At 37.0% G+C, this 15,006-nt stretch overlaps 1 protein-coding gene across 1 annotated transcript in view; it reads left to right on the forward strand.

Annotated features, from left to right (window-relative positions):
• The first annotated feature begins 1,064 nt into the window (after positions 1 to 1,064).
• The window catches only part of LOC107699920 (semaphorin-4C-like), an 85,294-nt gene continuing 71,352 nt past the window's right edge, over positions 1,065 to 15,006 (forward strand). The window contains exon 1 of the mRNA XM_016501365.1: positions 1,065 to 1,503. Coding sequence (XP_016356851.1) covers positions 1,463 to 1,503 — 41 coding nt within the window. The 5' untranslated portion in view covers positions 1,065 to 1,462. The remainder of the gene's footprint in view (positions 1,504 to 15,006) is intronic.

The raw sequence follows: 15,006 nt of genomic DNA on the forward strand, positions 1-15,006 counted from the left end.
ATCCATCCATCCATCTATCTATCTATCTATCTATCTATCTATCTATCTATCTATCCGTCCGTCCGTCCGTCTGTCTATTTGTTTTACATATATTTTTACTGATAGTGAAAATGAAAAGAAATTATTTAAATATAATATTATTAATATCATTATTATTATTATTATTATTATTATTATTATTATCTATCCATCTGTCTGTCAGCATTTTACTGCCTGTATGTTTCAGTTCATAACAGTTTCATAAACTTTTTCATTTTTTCATAAAACATTTGTTTCACATATAAACCATGTATTTTAACTGATAACAGAAAGGAAACAAAAATATTATGTATTACTATTATGTGATGCAGATACACTATTTTACTTATTGAAGATATTATGGATTTGATTAAGTATTTGATTGTAAAATTAAATGTATTACCCTGTTACAGTTTTTCTCAATTGCTTTGGCTCAATTCTCGAATGAAACTTTTTTTTTCCCGAAACAATAAGTTCAGATCTCTGAACAATTAGCTTCTTGTTCACATCAGATTGGAATTTCTTATTGATTTGAGCAAATTGCAAATACTTTGGCACATGTCGAAAAATGTGCCAAAGCAATTGAGAAAAACTGTAAATTGAATATAATTTAATGTAGGCTATCTAACAGAATTTAGGTAACAGTCAACCAATTAACTCAACTTTTTACTCTAGCATTTTTACATAATTTTTCACTTAAAAATGTACAGTGTATCTTTCTTTCAAAAATAGTCGTACCTTTCCTTATTTTTTATTTTTTTTTACATTTACTGTACATGTAACAGCCTCTATGACTGATAACAGCATAATGTGCCATACACTTTAATACTGTAAAGTGTAGAAAAAGTCATTACAATAATGTAGTAGGCTACAGCACAGAAGTCTATTAGAGAATTACAAATGCTTCACTCCGTCTGATTATGATGATATTCCTGTGTTCCGGCCCCGTTCCCGTACAGGACAGGGGAGTTTGGGGCGGAGACCTGTGTTTGTACTGCTCTTGTGAGCCACCGATCCGCCTCATCGCTTTAGAGATACCCATCAGGAGGCAGTATATCTCCGGCGCAGTGTGTGTGGCGAGCTGGAGCTGCGCGGAGCACCTTTGTCTCTCTCTCAGAGCTTCACTTTAACAGGGCGCGGGGTTCGAGTTGCTGAGACGGAGGGGAACCGCTTTGAAGAAGTGGATCTGGGCGGGTTTAATAGGCTACACCCTCTCTCTCTCTCTCTCTAGAACCACTACAAAGGGAGTGAACGGAGAGAGTTCCGCTGCGTAAACCGACACCGACCATCGCGCCGATCGCTCGCTCGCTCGCTCTCCTAGGCGTCAAGAAAGAAAGCATGGAGAAAAGACAAGGAGCTGAGTCTTTCTTTGGAGAATGTGGGATTTGTTAGCCTCGTTTTGAAATAGTGCTCTTGTAAGACCAAGCGCGCTGTGTGCGTTTGCATGCGTTTTTGGACGCGCTGTTACGCACTGACTCGCCAGAGGTAAGTTTGACGCCTCCAATACAAATGCAACTGAATTATTGCGGTGTTCTGTTATTGCAGTGTTTAGTTCTGTTATAAATTGACGTCACGACGTAACATCATTTGTGTGTTTGTTTTTTTATGCGTTTATTGTAGAAGCGTTGGGGCTGGGAAGGATATTTGATACCGTCATTAAGTCAGTCAGTCAGTCAGTCGGCGGAGCTCCAACTGTTGCCGTATTGTTTCGATAAGTTTAAAATCCTAACAAAAGAGGATTGGCATTGCTGACAGTTATGTGTCACTTTCGCGAATGTATCTTGGCGCAAACGCAGTGCGGTTTTAATTGCACACACATCGCGACGTGCAAACACATAGAACACTAAAATCTTCGAGTGCCACATTGAGTGAGTGAATAACGCTGACTGTTTATTGTGTGTGCAATGGGATTTATATATTTGAAGCACAACATCCGCGCTTTTTTCTTAGTGCAATTGCATCGTTCCTGCCACGTTCACAGGACAATAAAACGATTATCTCTGAGGGAATATTGACTGAAAATGAATGTCTATAAAGTGACAAATGTGATGAGCTATTGAAATTATACGTGAGAGTGATGTTGAAAATCACACGATCATGCTGGAGATCGACCACCACCAGCAAATGTTTTGGTGCTGTGACAAGCAGAGCGCGTTTTCCTCGTTCTTTTCTTGTGACTGGTCGTCTATAATAAAGTAAGTGCGTACTGCATACTGGAGATTACAGTAATTACAGCATGGAGTGGACACTGGTGTTTATAGGCTGGGCGCTCATTCGGGCAGAGAAATGGTCAAAGGGACAGTTAACCTAAGAATAAAAAATAATGTTTTTATTGTCTCACCTTCTTGTTCTAAGCAAGGCTTACTTTCTATTGTGGAACACGAAATGAGACATTTTGGAGAATGTCTTAATCACAGTTTTCATGCATTGACAATAAATAGTGACTGAAGATGTCAAATCTGAAGTATGATTTAAAGTTGTCTTAAAAGTGGTATGATATCTTAAGTATTCTTAAGATTTACAGTAGCAGTTCTGTGGCTAGAGATAGAAGTTTTAGTTGTTATTCAGTGATCTTCCACTCTATTGATCTGTTAACAGCAATTTGGTTAGTGGAGAATCGGACCAGACATACAGTAGATTAGCTTTATTGTGTACTTGAGCACCAGGATGGATGTAAGAACTTTTTTAAACTTAAAATCTGGCCCGTTGGTCAGATAAAGCTATTGTTTTGTTCAGAGGACTTTGAAAGGACAACTTCTGTGATACTTTTTGGTGTTCTTTTGGATGTCTGACGCCTTCATTTACCATTCATTGTTATTGCATGGACCAATCATTTGTAAAGGTTTGGACTGATTGTGAGTAAATGATTATTCGAGTGAATTTTTGAGATTTTGCGAGGGATCAAATATTGTAAATATATGCAGAGCCGATCCTGCCTATACGCAAAGTACGCATGTTGCATAGGGCCACCACCATAAATCTCTCAAAGATGATTTAATTTCATCTTTGAATGTATTTCTAATGAAACATGAATGTTCCTTTAATGCGGTGCATTGTTGCACTTTCTACGTAACATACAAATCAGTCAAATCATGTAACGTCGTATACAGTCTCCATGCCGTTTTTGCTCGATACTAAAAAACGAGTTAAAAACACACCAAGCTGTGGTTTCCCAAGCGCTTTCCATGTGCATGATTCGAAACACGGACAAATATAGGCTACTCTTTCTATGCCAAAATGCTTGTCTTGGTGAGTTTTCACTAAACACAGTCAGTTATGTCTTAAGTGAACAGAAACAGTTTGAAAAGTATCCTAACCAATCGAATGCTAGTCAGTATATTAGATCTGTGCATTCTGTGACAGCATCCTATAAACCTGCTGCTGTCTGTCATCATCTGTTAATCAAACAACAAAAGAAAAGGAGAGAATTATTCACTGCTCTTCACTGAATATTGCTCATAACTTTGTTATGAATCAGTTTATGTTTAATGTAGATGGTGAAGTCTATGCAGTGCTTTATTTGTACATTTGATTACTTTAATCAATTTCTGTGTAGTAGGCTATTATAGGCTAAACTCTATTTGTATTTCTTTTTCTGTTGTATTTGCCCTATTGTTTGTAATTTTCTTCCTTTTTTGTATTACTGACTTTTTAAAACTCACTGTTGTTTGTTGACAGTGAAACCGCTCTGAAAGAATAGATTAAGGGGTTGGGGAGGATTTTGGGGCCCCAACAAAGTTTTGCTTAGGGCCCCCAGAAGTCTAGGATCTGCACTTAATATATGTTCCAAATCATGTCTTAATAAAAACCCTAAAATGACAAAAAGCAGGTTGAAAACAGTGTATGTGAATGGGATTTTAAAGCTTGTGTGTGTGTGAAATAGTAAGGCCAGTATGTATCATCACATCCAAGAACAATCGATGGTCCGTTATAATGTAGTGATTCATGCAGTGTCTGTAAGCATAGAGGAGACTGGAAGCCTCTAACAAAGCTCTTTATTATTGTGACGTGGGGCTGTCATACGCTCTCGTCATTGTCTGTTAATGAACAGTGGAGGGAGAAGAGAGCGGTAACTGTATAATTGTGCTTCATTCATGTTTATTCCAGCCTGTCCTGGACAGCATTCCCGCATTAAATGCAATTGGCAGGGAATAGCTTGCTGGGGGCCCATACACGGTCGCCCCTTCAGCCCAGATGTTCCTCAAACCCATTGAGAGTCAAATTGGGCTCCTGGAGGGAAGATCTTCTCATTGTTGTGCCACAATGGACTCACATCCTTCCTTAGTCAATAGTGCCTAAAACTCAATCACACACACACACACACACACACAGATTCCCATACAAGGTTTACTACATTACCATGAGGGATTCACAAAGCTGTTGCTAGTCTGATCATCCAGTGTTTAAGCTGAAATATTGAAATCCAACTTTTGAAATCAAGACTCTTTAAAGAGAGATCAGTTAATGTAAAAATGTTCTTCGTGGGGAAACATCTACATTAACTTGTTTGATTCAGCTCAAAGAAACTGGATAAAAAGGCTGGTTCTCAAATGTAAGAATTTAAAGGCTCGAAGCAGGTAGAAAAATGTATTTTCAGCTGCATATGTTCACTTTTATAGTGTTTTATTCCAAAATAAGTGCTGTCCTTGAGTTTAAAAAGCTTTTTGACTAGATCCAAGCTGCAATTTGACCTTTTATGCAACTGTAAAGCTACATTCATGTTAAAATGTCAGGTATAAACCATCCATATTAATTGAATCATTGGAACTGCGCTCATAATTCCCAGTTCAAAAATGCACTATAATGTCAACAACATATGCACAGAGCAATCAGAAATACCTGTACGGAATTCGAAAGCCATCGCTATCAACCCCTGCAGGAGCTCATATCACATGAATTAATTATTGTATTACATCCCTGACATCACGAAGCAAATGTTCTGGCCTTGGCTCTTGGTTTTGCGGACACGGTTGCACAATTAGCGGATGCATCTAACCAATGTGATGCGTCCCTGAACCGCTTCTACACCGAATGAATAGAAATCAATTGGCGAGTGTGATGCCTCATCTTGAGTAACACCTTCTGTCCTCTGCTTTATTGTAAAGTTGTTCCCTATTCAAGCCCATACAAGGGTTGTTTGTCCCTCTTTCTCTGCTGTGTGTATCGACGGTGACCCCTTAAACTAGAACCCTCATTACTCTCTGCCTCTAGTTAGTCTCTCTGTTTCCTGGCTTCCACCTGTAGTAGTAATGAGCGCAATGCTACTCCAAGAGTGTGCGGGTCTCGGGAGAGACGTGTAAAAGTGGAGGGAGGTCATGCAGTCAAGGCGAGTCCGTGATCTGGAGTGGACGCAGGCGGATGGCTCGTCTGCTGAGACGGATGAGTGAAAACAGCAGGGGCTGGGGATGGACATGGGTGATGTTTAGATAAGGGGATGGGGAAGAGTGTTTTAAGAGCAGCGCTGCAAATAGAGAAGAGATTGCATGTGTGTGTGGATGGAAGGGCAGCTTGTGTGCATTTGTGTTAAGGGTAGTGCTTTTTTCCATCATCCCCCAGTGTGTTAACACATATTGGAATGATGTGATGCCACTTGCGTGTGTGTGACCGAGACCGGACAGCATTAATCAAAACTTTTCTCATTTCCCCAAAAATGAATCATTAAATAATTAATTCTGCAGCTACAGGCAGCAGTTGAAGGGGGTCTTGTGCCTTCCTGCTGTTAAAAATGTGTCCTTGTCTGAAGGCTAGATTGATATATTTATTATTTATCAGATTAATCATGGTTAGAAACGATGGGTTGCAGGTTGGGCTCATCGAGCTTTATTCAGTGTCCTGTATGTGTGTGTGTGTGTGTGTGTGTGTGTGCAGCTGTGGGCCAGAGGTGGAGAAATACATCCGCACAGAGCTGTGAAAGTTATACAGACTTGAAAAATCAAGTTTCGAAAGTTAAGCACATTTAAAGGGATAGTTCAGCCAAAAATGTAAATTCTGTTATCATTTACTCTTTTGTATAATTTCAAACCTGTAAAACCTTCTTTCTGTTACTTTAGCATTATTTATATTATATTTTAGTATTTTTATTTTTTATTTTTTCAGTTTTATTTTTTATTTTAGTTTGAGTAATTTTGTTTTGTGCTATTTTCATTTTTATTATTTTTGAAGTATTTCTATATCTGTCATTTAATTTCAGTTAGTTGCTAAGACAAAATGTCAAATTAATACTTTTTTTACATTTTTATATCAGTCACGTAATTTTTTTGTCATTTTTTATCATTTAAGTATTTATATATCTTTAATTTTTATTTATTCTTTCGTTACACTTTTCGTTTTAGTATCTTTAGTACTTTAACTTATTTTATTTCAGTTAGTTGCCAAGGCAAAATAAAAATTTCATCCAATATTTATATATCTTTTTTTATTTCAGCTTTATTTCAGTTACCGAAAACAATTTTTAATACTTTTAGTTTTAGTTAACGAAACTGCTGCAGACCAGAAAATAAGTTGTTTTGTATCCATTAGGGATGGTAAGATTCACCGATTCGCATTGGTGCATCTGCATACAAGTTAACGATGCGATGCATCGATTTTAAAAAGTGTGCATCGGATACAAGTTGACATTTGTATCACGATGCATCATTTCTAACATATTTGCATTGGTAAAAAACTATTTATATATAATTCTTAGTAGATGCGGTATACTTTTATGTAGATTGATTTCTCCTCTCTAAACTGTTTCTCAAGTGCTTTCTCTCATCACCACTGCTGCTACATGAATATGATGTACCACAACAATACGACAGAGGCATTAGAAGTCAGAAGGCAAATTAAGTTAATTTATGATTTGCTGTCTGTCTGAGCCAAAGAAATAAAAGCAAACTATCTGTGCCATATTGAATTGCATAGCATCATTTTTTTTTTTCCATTGCATTGTATTGCATTGAATCGCATTGTGTTGAATCGAATCGAAATCGGATCGCACCGCATCCTAATAGGGGTGAATTGTATTGCAATGCATGGGTAGCTGCTTCATATGTATCTTTAATATATCATATCGTTGGCTATACATCGAGATGCATATCACATTGACCTCAGTTGTGGAGATGCACATTCCTAGTATCCATACAATGAAAGATATTTGAGAGACCGTTGTCTGTACAATGAAAGTCAATGGGGTCCAAAACAACACTGGACCTCACTGACTTTCATTGTACAGACTACACTATTTCAGTTATCTTTCTAAGTCTTCATACAGGTTTGGACGAATATTTGAATGAGTAAATGATGACAGAATTTTATTTTTCGTCAACTGTCCCTTTAAAACGCATTCAGTGTAGCTCATTAAGCCACGAATGACGTTTTCGGTAGCGTTCCCTCACCTCGTTTTGCTTCCTCCGCCCCGGGGCTCGTTTTCCTGGTCCTGAGATGGATCCATCAGGCCAGTTTTGCGTGTCTTTTACAAGCTGCATATGGAGGCCTCGCAGAGGGGAAAGGTGGAGAGCGTAGGCCCTCTCGTTTGCTAGCAAATGACCAGTATCGACAATCTGCTATTTTAGTGTCCTTCCCTGCAGGCTCTGCCGGTGATTTTTTTCAAGCTGTGCATTTGTTGTATATGTATGAGTGCAACTATATGCATTTGCGTGACTTTTCTTCTAGTCCATCCTAAAATTAGGGTCAGATTTGTGTTTTTCTCCATTCAAAGCTTGGCAGCCACAGGTAGGAGCTGGATTGCATTAAAAGAGCCGGTCAATGATTTCCTTAAGTGCGAGCCATTTCCAAATGTCCTTTTGGAAATTGTGTTTACAGAAGTGTTATTTAGAAGCACAATCACATGTTTGTGCTTTTGCTCTGAGCAAGTGCAGCCTTTCTCCTCCCTCGTTGCTCTTTTCCGTCCCTTGCTCTCTTCTCCTCGCGCCTTCCTAACAGATGTTTGTCCTAATGCATCTCAGACTCAGATTGTTTAATGAGCTCACATCTGGTTTGGGTGCTTCATGTCCCCCTTTGCCTGGAATTAATGGGTGTTTTTTCTCCCCAGAAGCCAAATGTATTTGCTTAAGTGTATTGTTGCACACAATGGAGTTGGAACGGTGAAACCTCAGGCCTATTTGAGGGAGTGTTTGGTACTGATTTCAGCTCAGGCTGTATTGTGAACGTTGCCATGTTTAAAGCCCATCTGCAGCGATAAGCAGTTGAGGGGTGTTCAAGCTTTACGGTTTGTATTATGAGTGGTTCTAGGATTTGAACAAACCTGTAAGCCTAAGAATTAAATGTAAGTGTCTAACTCGTCCCACACCATTTGTGCTATACGGATATTAGGGCTGCATGATTAATCAATATAAAACCAACCAAAAGTGTGATTATCAAAGCGGAGGCTGTGATTATAAAACTGTATGTGCTGCGTGTTTCAGACTGAAGTGCAGCACTGTGTCTTACACGAGCAGCTCGATTTGCAGTAAATGCTGCTCCACACAAACTCCATCTCTGTGAGTTTGAGTCGCTTAAACGTGCACTTGGGAGCACAACATGCACTAACCATCTTCCCATACAAGCACTTATCAACAAAAGAGTTTTTTTCTTGTAGTTGTCTGTCAAAATAAATGTTCTATGGTTTAACATTTAATAATGAAGAATTTAGGAGAACCATAAATATTAGTATTGTATTTCTGCAGTTGTAATGTAAAATAAAATGTATTTTTTATTTTGTTATAAAAATATTTTACTGTGAAATATTACAAGAATAAAATGAATTATTTTGTTTTATTTAATTGTTTTAGATTTTTATTTAGTAGTAATATTAACGATTATTATTTTATAGCCATATTGATATATATCTAATCACAAACAAGCACATCAAACCTGGATTTTTTTCCTGTCCCATTTTTGCTGCGGCGCCCGGGGAGCAGTTGGGGGTTCGGTGCCTTGCTCAAGGGCACCTCAGTCGTGGTATTGAAGGTGGGAGAGAGCGCTGTACATTCACTCCCCCCACCTACAATCCCTGCTGGTACGAGACTCGAACCCGCAACCTTTGGGTTACGAGTCCGACTCTCTAACCATTAGGCCACGACTTCCCCTAATTGTGAAGCTCTAATGGATATGAATGATGTGCCTTGTTGAGATGTGCATTACTTTTTAAAGGGACAGTTTCCCAAAAAATTATTATTTACTCATTTAGTGACATATCAGTGTTTGTTGTGTATATAGTGAAAGTCAGTGGGGTACAATGTTGTTTTGGTCAAGCAATTAGATTAGATTGCTTCGTGACCTTATAAGGAACTAGAAATATCTAGATTTTTTTTTGACACTTGACCACATAGCAACACCCTAGCAACCTATCAGAACATCTTAGCAATTGTAACCTTCAGCCACACACACAAACGATGCATGTTGCATCGCAGAAGAATGTTTTGGGCAAGTGACACTTTCTTTCGAAAAAGTGGCATACTAACTCGTTTTGGCATTGTTTCGCCTTTTAACATAATGCCTTCCCATGTGACTTAAAGATTGAATCGTTAGCAGCAGGAAACACCAGAGGAACAAACACTCAAGCGCTCCAGCTTTCACACACACAATAAAAGTGGCTGTGTGTTGCCGTCGGGGCAGAAACACAGCCAGAGAAACGGCTCCACAGCTGGGCTCGGCCCCCTCCCTCTTCCCTCGGGAGAAACGTCCACAAAAAACCTCGGCGCACAGGCCTGGACCACCCCAACACCACTGTCTCCTGGTGCAAGGCAGGTTTCTGTGCCTCTTTCTACAGCTTGATCCCCCCAGATGTGCAAGACCCACAGGATGGAGGAACAATTGTTCTTCCAATGCAGACATTTTTATAAACGATGAAAAGATAGAAATAGCTACAGAGTTTAATTATCTTGGTTTAACGCTGGATCCAAATCTTATAGTTTAAAAAAAACATGTAAAGTAAATGGTGAGGACTATAAAATATAACTTGGTAAACTTCAGACAAATTAGACAATGTCTTTCCACTGATGTAGCTAAGACTTTCATGCATGCTGCAATCCTTTTTCTTTTTCCGTTATTAAACCTCTAAAATCTCTATATAAACAGATTTTAAATATTCTGGACAAAAAGCCTAAGCAACATCACCACTGTAGGGTTTTGGAGAAATGTAATTTTTTGAGTTTTAATCATTTTAGACTTTTTTGTTTTTTAATCTGTGTATGGTATATAAAATTTTAAATGGTTTGGCCCCTTCTAAACTTTGTGATTTTGTGCATTTTTGCTCTACAGACTCTGTAAGGTCTACTAGATTATCATCTACTAGTGATTGTGTTATTCCTTTTTGTCACTCTGCCTTTGGGTTATCGTCTTTCTCTGTGAAAACTATTACTCATTGGAACACCTTACCAGAAGACATATGGATGTGCACATCTATTGATCTTTTTAAATTAAAACAAAAATCTTATTTAAAGGGGTGGTTCACTGGGTTTTTTCTAGGCTTGATTGTGTTTATGGGGTGCAGTCTAACATGTTAATGCTTCGTTTAAAAAAAAAACGCATTATTTTTCACACAATTTACCTTTATTCCACACCGCTCTGTCCCTTTTCTGAGAAACGCGCTGATCATTTCCTGCTTTTATGAAGCCCCGCCCTCAGAAATAGGCGATGGGCTCTGATTGGTTAGCTAGCCCAGTGTGTTGTGATTGGCTAAAACGCCTCTAGTGCGCGTCTAAGGCATTAAACTGCCAGAATCTTAAAAGATGATATCTCCGTTTGCATTGATCTTTCAGCTTCGTAACTTTGCAGATATTGTTTATGCCCAAACAGCAACATTACACTCTAACTAACGTTAAAAAAGTGAAATCGCAATGAACCACCCCTTTAAAATCAACTCAACTCTGTAAACACTGACATGGTTGTGGTTTAACAGGACGCTATTTTTATTGTGTAATTGTGGCTCGGATAGGATGTGCATATATGTGTATTTTTTTATTGTACAGTATGTGTTTGCCGTTTTATGTTTTTATGTTAGTGATTACCTGCCAAGGGGTCGCGGATGAAAATTAGCTATTGGCTAAATTTGGTAAAATGCATGAAATGCAAACATTTACGTTAAAATTGTACATGGTCTCTTTTCAAATACATTTTAATAAATAAATAAATAAATAATAGCGAGGCTGTTGGAGCATTAGACCCTGGTGAGGTGGTGTGTGCAAACCCCCTCCCCCATGACTTTTAACCCTGGTTCGCTACACACTGCACACCTCCTGCTGCTCTGTCGCTCAGAAGAGAGACACTAGTGCAGACAGAGAGGGCAGAGAGCTGATAGAAAATGGCAACAAAGAGAGAGATCAAATGCAAATGCTACTGGGGGAGGATAGTTATGCATCTGCAAAATTCATATTTCAGCCGCACTCCCTCAGAAACCACTTCGATCATCATATTCAAGTTGTCTGTGCAGTGGAGGACTCTTAAAGCAATAGTTCAAAATCTGTCATTATTTATTCACCCTCATGTTGTTCCAAACCTGAATGACTTTATTCTTCCATGGAACGGGATACTTTTATGGTGCTTTATGTCAATTTGGAGTTTGACAGCCCCGGTCCTTATTCACAGTCACTGTATGGAAAAGAGTGGCCAGGATATTCCTCATAAAGTCATATGTTGTGTTTGGAATGACATGAGGGTGTGTAAATAATGACAGAATTTTCCATGTTTTATTTTTTTTGCATGAACTGTTCCTTTATTATGATTCCATTCTGTATTTCTTTATTTTTATTTTATTTTTAAATGGTTTATTTATTTTTATTTTAATATTTTATTATTTTTCTAATATTTTATTTTCTCGTTCTAATTTTTCTCGCTCTTTTTCATATTCATGCTTTGGCAATATAGTAGGTAAATTACTTAAAATAGTATTTTTTTATGTTTTATTTTATTATTCTAATTTGTCTCCCTCTTTTTCATATTGATACTTTGGCAATATAGTATGTAAATCATTTAAAATTTTATTGTATTTTTTTTATATATTTTATTTATGTATTTAACGATAAATGTTATTGTATTTTTAAAAGAATTTATATTTTTAGGTGAGCTATTCATATGATGTTCACTTAGTCTTTCTTTTATTTCTTTTCATTTATTTAAATTTAATTACATTTTTCAGTGTTTTATTTCGCTTTTCTCTAATATTTATTTTATTTTTTTATGTTTTATTTTATTATTCTAATTTGTCTCCCTCTTTTTCATACTGATGCTTTGGCAATATAGTATGTAAAGCATTTTAAATTGTATTGTATTTTTTTAAATATATTTTATTTATGTATTTAATAATAAATATATACACAGTGGCAACGAATTAAGAATTCATTCCCATGACTTATTTAATAAATATTGTTTATTGGCAATTTTTTTTATTATACATTATAATGTTGTGATGCTGAAATTGACTGGCTTTTAAAATTTAAAAGAATTGATTTTAGTTTCTTAGTAATTTGGTTTTAATTTAATCAACCCTCAGATGCCGTATAGACTGCTTTAATTATAATGGATGTGGTCTAGTTTTGTTGCATTGCTTAGCTTGCTTGCAGTGTAGACTGCGTCATTTATTATAATGCGATCTAGTTTTCCCCACTCACTTGATTATAATATGATCTAGTTTGGTTGCGTTGCATCATGCCACATGCTTAAACATTAACATGTGACATTACCTCTCTGTCTGCCCTTCCAGCCTTCTGATGCCGTTATTGAATGTGTGCCGATTAAATTCACACAATCCACACACACCCTCCTCTCCCTCCGAGAGCTTTTATTTCATTAATAATGGAGGATTACCATTAAAACACTTGCTGTGTGTGTAGGTGTTTGTCTGACAGAGTGAGTCTCATGGCTGTTGTGCTTGTGTTGTTGTGTTAGTGGGGTTCCTCTCGCAGCATTAATAAAGCAGTATTGTGTGTGTGGTTATTAGGGCTGGGTAAAAAATATCGATATCTCGATTTTAATCGATTCATTTTAAATTGTATTGTATTTTTTTAAATATATTTTATTTATGTATTTAATAATAAATGTTATTGTATTTTTATCAGAATTTATATTTTTAGGTGAACTATTCATATGATGTTCACTTAGTCTTTCTTTTATTTCTTTTCATTTAATTACATTTCATTTAATTGTTCAGTGTTTTATTTCGCTTTTCTCTAATATTTATTTTAATATTTTATTTTATTATTCAAATTTTTTTCCCTCTTTTTCAAATTGATGCTTTGGCAATATAGTATGTAAAGCATTTTAAATGGAAATTGAGAAAGAGAGAGAATTTCTTTCCAGAAGAGGCAAGAGAGAGGGGAAGATAGAGGAGCAAAGCATGGGAGCACCATAAACTCTGAACCTGAGAAACAGAGATAACGGTGAACCAGCAGACAGCAAATACAGCATCAATCTCCTCAGTCACTCCTTCTCTTTCAGCTCCTCTCTCCATCTCTTTCCCCTCCAGTGAGTCTGTTTTTCTCCTGGATCCTCATGCGGAGTGCTCCTGTGTGTTTGTAATAGACCCTTTCCACGTGCTGCCTTCTCTCTTTTTCCTTGCTTTGCTCTCTCTCACCTCTCCAGCACACATGGAACAGTTTATCTAGGAGCTTATTTTTTGCGCCTATTAAGCAAAGTTCCTTCTCACAAAAAAAAAAAAAAAACGGCAGCCGCAGAGAGAAAAACTCTTTTTATTATGATTGTATAGCAGCACTACGAAACAGACGGAGAGCTCGAGAAAGGCAAAGAGAGACAGAGAAAACCCCCCTGGTAAGCAGTGGCTCCACCACGCATGAGAAAATCAATACAGCATCCCTTTAAAAGAGGTTGACGGATAATGGAGAAAGACGGGTGGGAGAAACAGACTTTCTGCCCTTTCTCTTTTCGCTCCATCCCACAAATACACCATCCACGCAACAAAACTGCATCACTGCCATTGCTACATCACAAATGCGTGTTTACGCTGCAGGTTCTCTTGTTAATCATAATGGGAGCAATATAGTTGCAGTGTCAAGAACATCTGTAATTCCTGGAGAGAGCGATCTGTTAGCATTCCCATTCATCTCAATAGCAGTTGCTATAAAAATGTTGATTAGTTCATTGGTATTTGGGGCATTACTGTTTGAATTGGGCTGCGTTTCCCAGACATATCACATTCTGAGCTGGTCATAGAGACAAGTAGTCACAATGGTTTCTACAGGGAGACTTACAACACTTTTGAAAAACGTAAGCCCTGCATGTTTTCAGTACACTGTCAAAACTAGAGTTACACAGGATACAAAAAATATGTTTAGATGTTGTTGAAATACTTTTTCAGTTATTCTACTTCAAAATTTCATGTTTCATTCAATATGCTGCTTGCCATTTAATTTTAATTATTCATTTAAACAATAAATGCCGTTTTGGCGCTGTTCAATGTGGAGTGACAGATCGCTGTAGCGCAGCGCGAGACGCACGTGAACTGATCATCTCCTCCACATTAATACAACTTTCAGCACAAAATAAACATGACTAAACATCCGAAGGTAAATTAAAGAAAGAGTAACATTTTACAATCCGTATCCTGTCTCATGTAATCTCTCAATCAGTGTTTCAGCCGCGCAAAGACGTCAATATAACGGCTTCTAAACAATGTCACGTACCGTCACATTTACCTCAGAAAAACATATTCGGTGACCATAAACTCATTAGTCAGCTAGAAAAATAAACTGTAGATATAACTGCTAAATATATGCACCATATAATATATTCATAATTTTTGCTGTTCTTCAATGTTTAGTAATTTATGTTTGAATAAATCCATCAAGTTTTTGACAGCCACCATTTAAATGTTTATATTTCAAAAAACGAACTGAAGTAGAAATATTAATATGTAACTGTAACTTTATTATTGTAAAAACAATATTATAGTAAATTCTACTTCAAAATTTCATGTTTCATTCAATATGCTGCTTGCCATTTAATTTTAATTATTCATTTAAAAAAATACACGAAATTGGTTATATATATATA

Source organism: Sinocyclocheilus anshuiensis, unplaced genomic scaffold (genome assembly GCF_001515605.1).
Source record: "Sinocyclocheilus anshuiensis isolate Anshui unplaced genomic scaffold, SAMN03320099.WGS_v1.1 scaffold823, whole genome shotgun sequence".
Lineage (NCBI taxonomy): Eukaryota > Metazoa > Chordata > Actinopteri > Cypriniformes > Cyprinidae > Sinocyclocheilus > Sinocyclocheilus anshuiensis.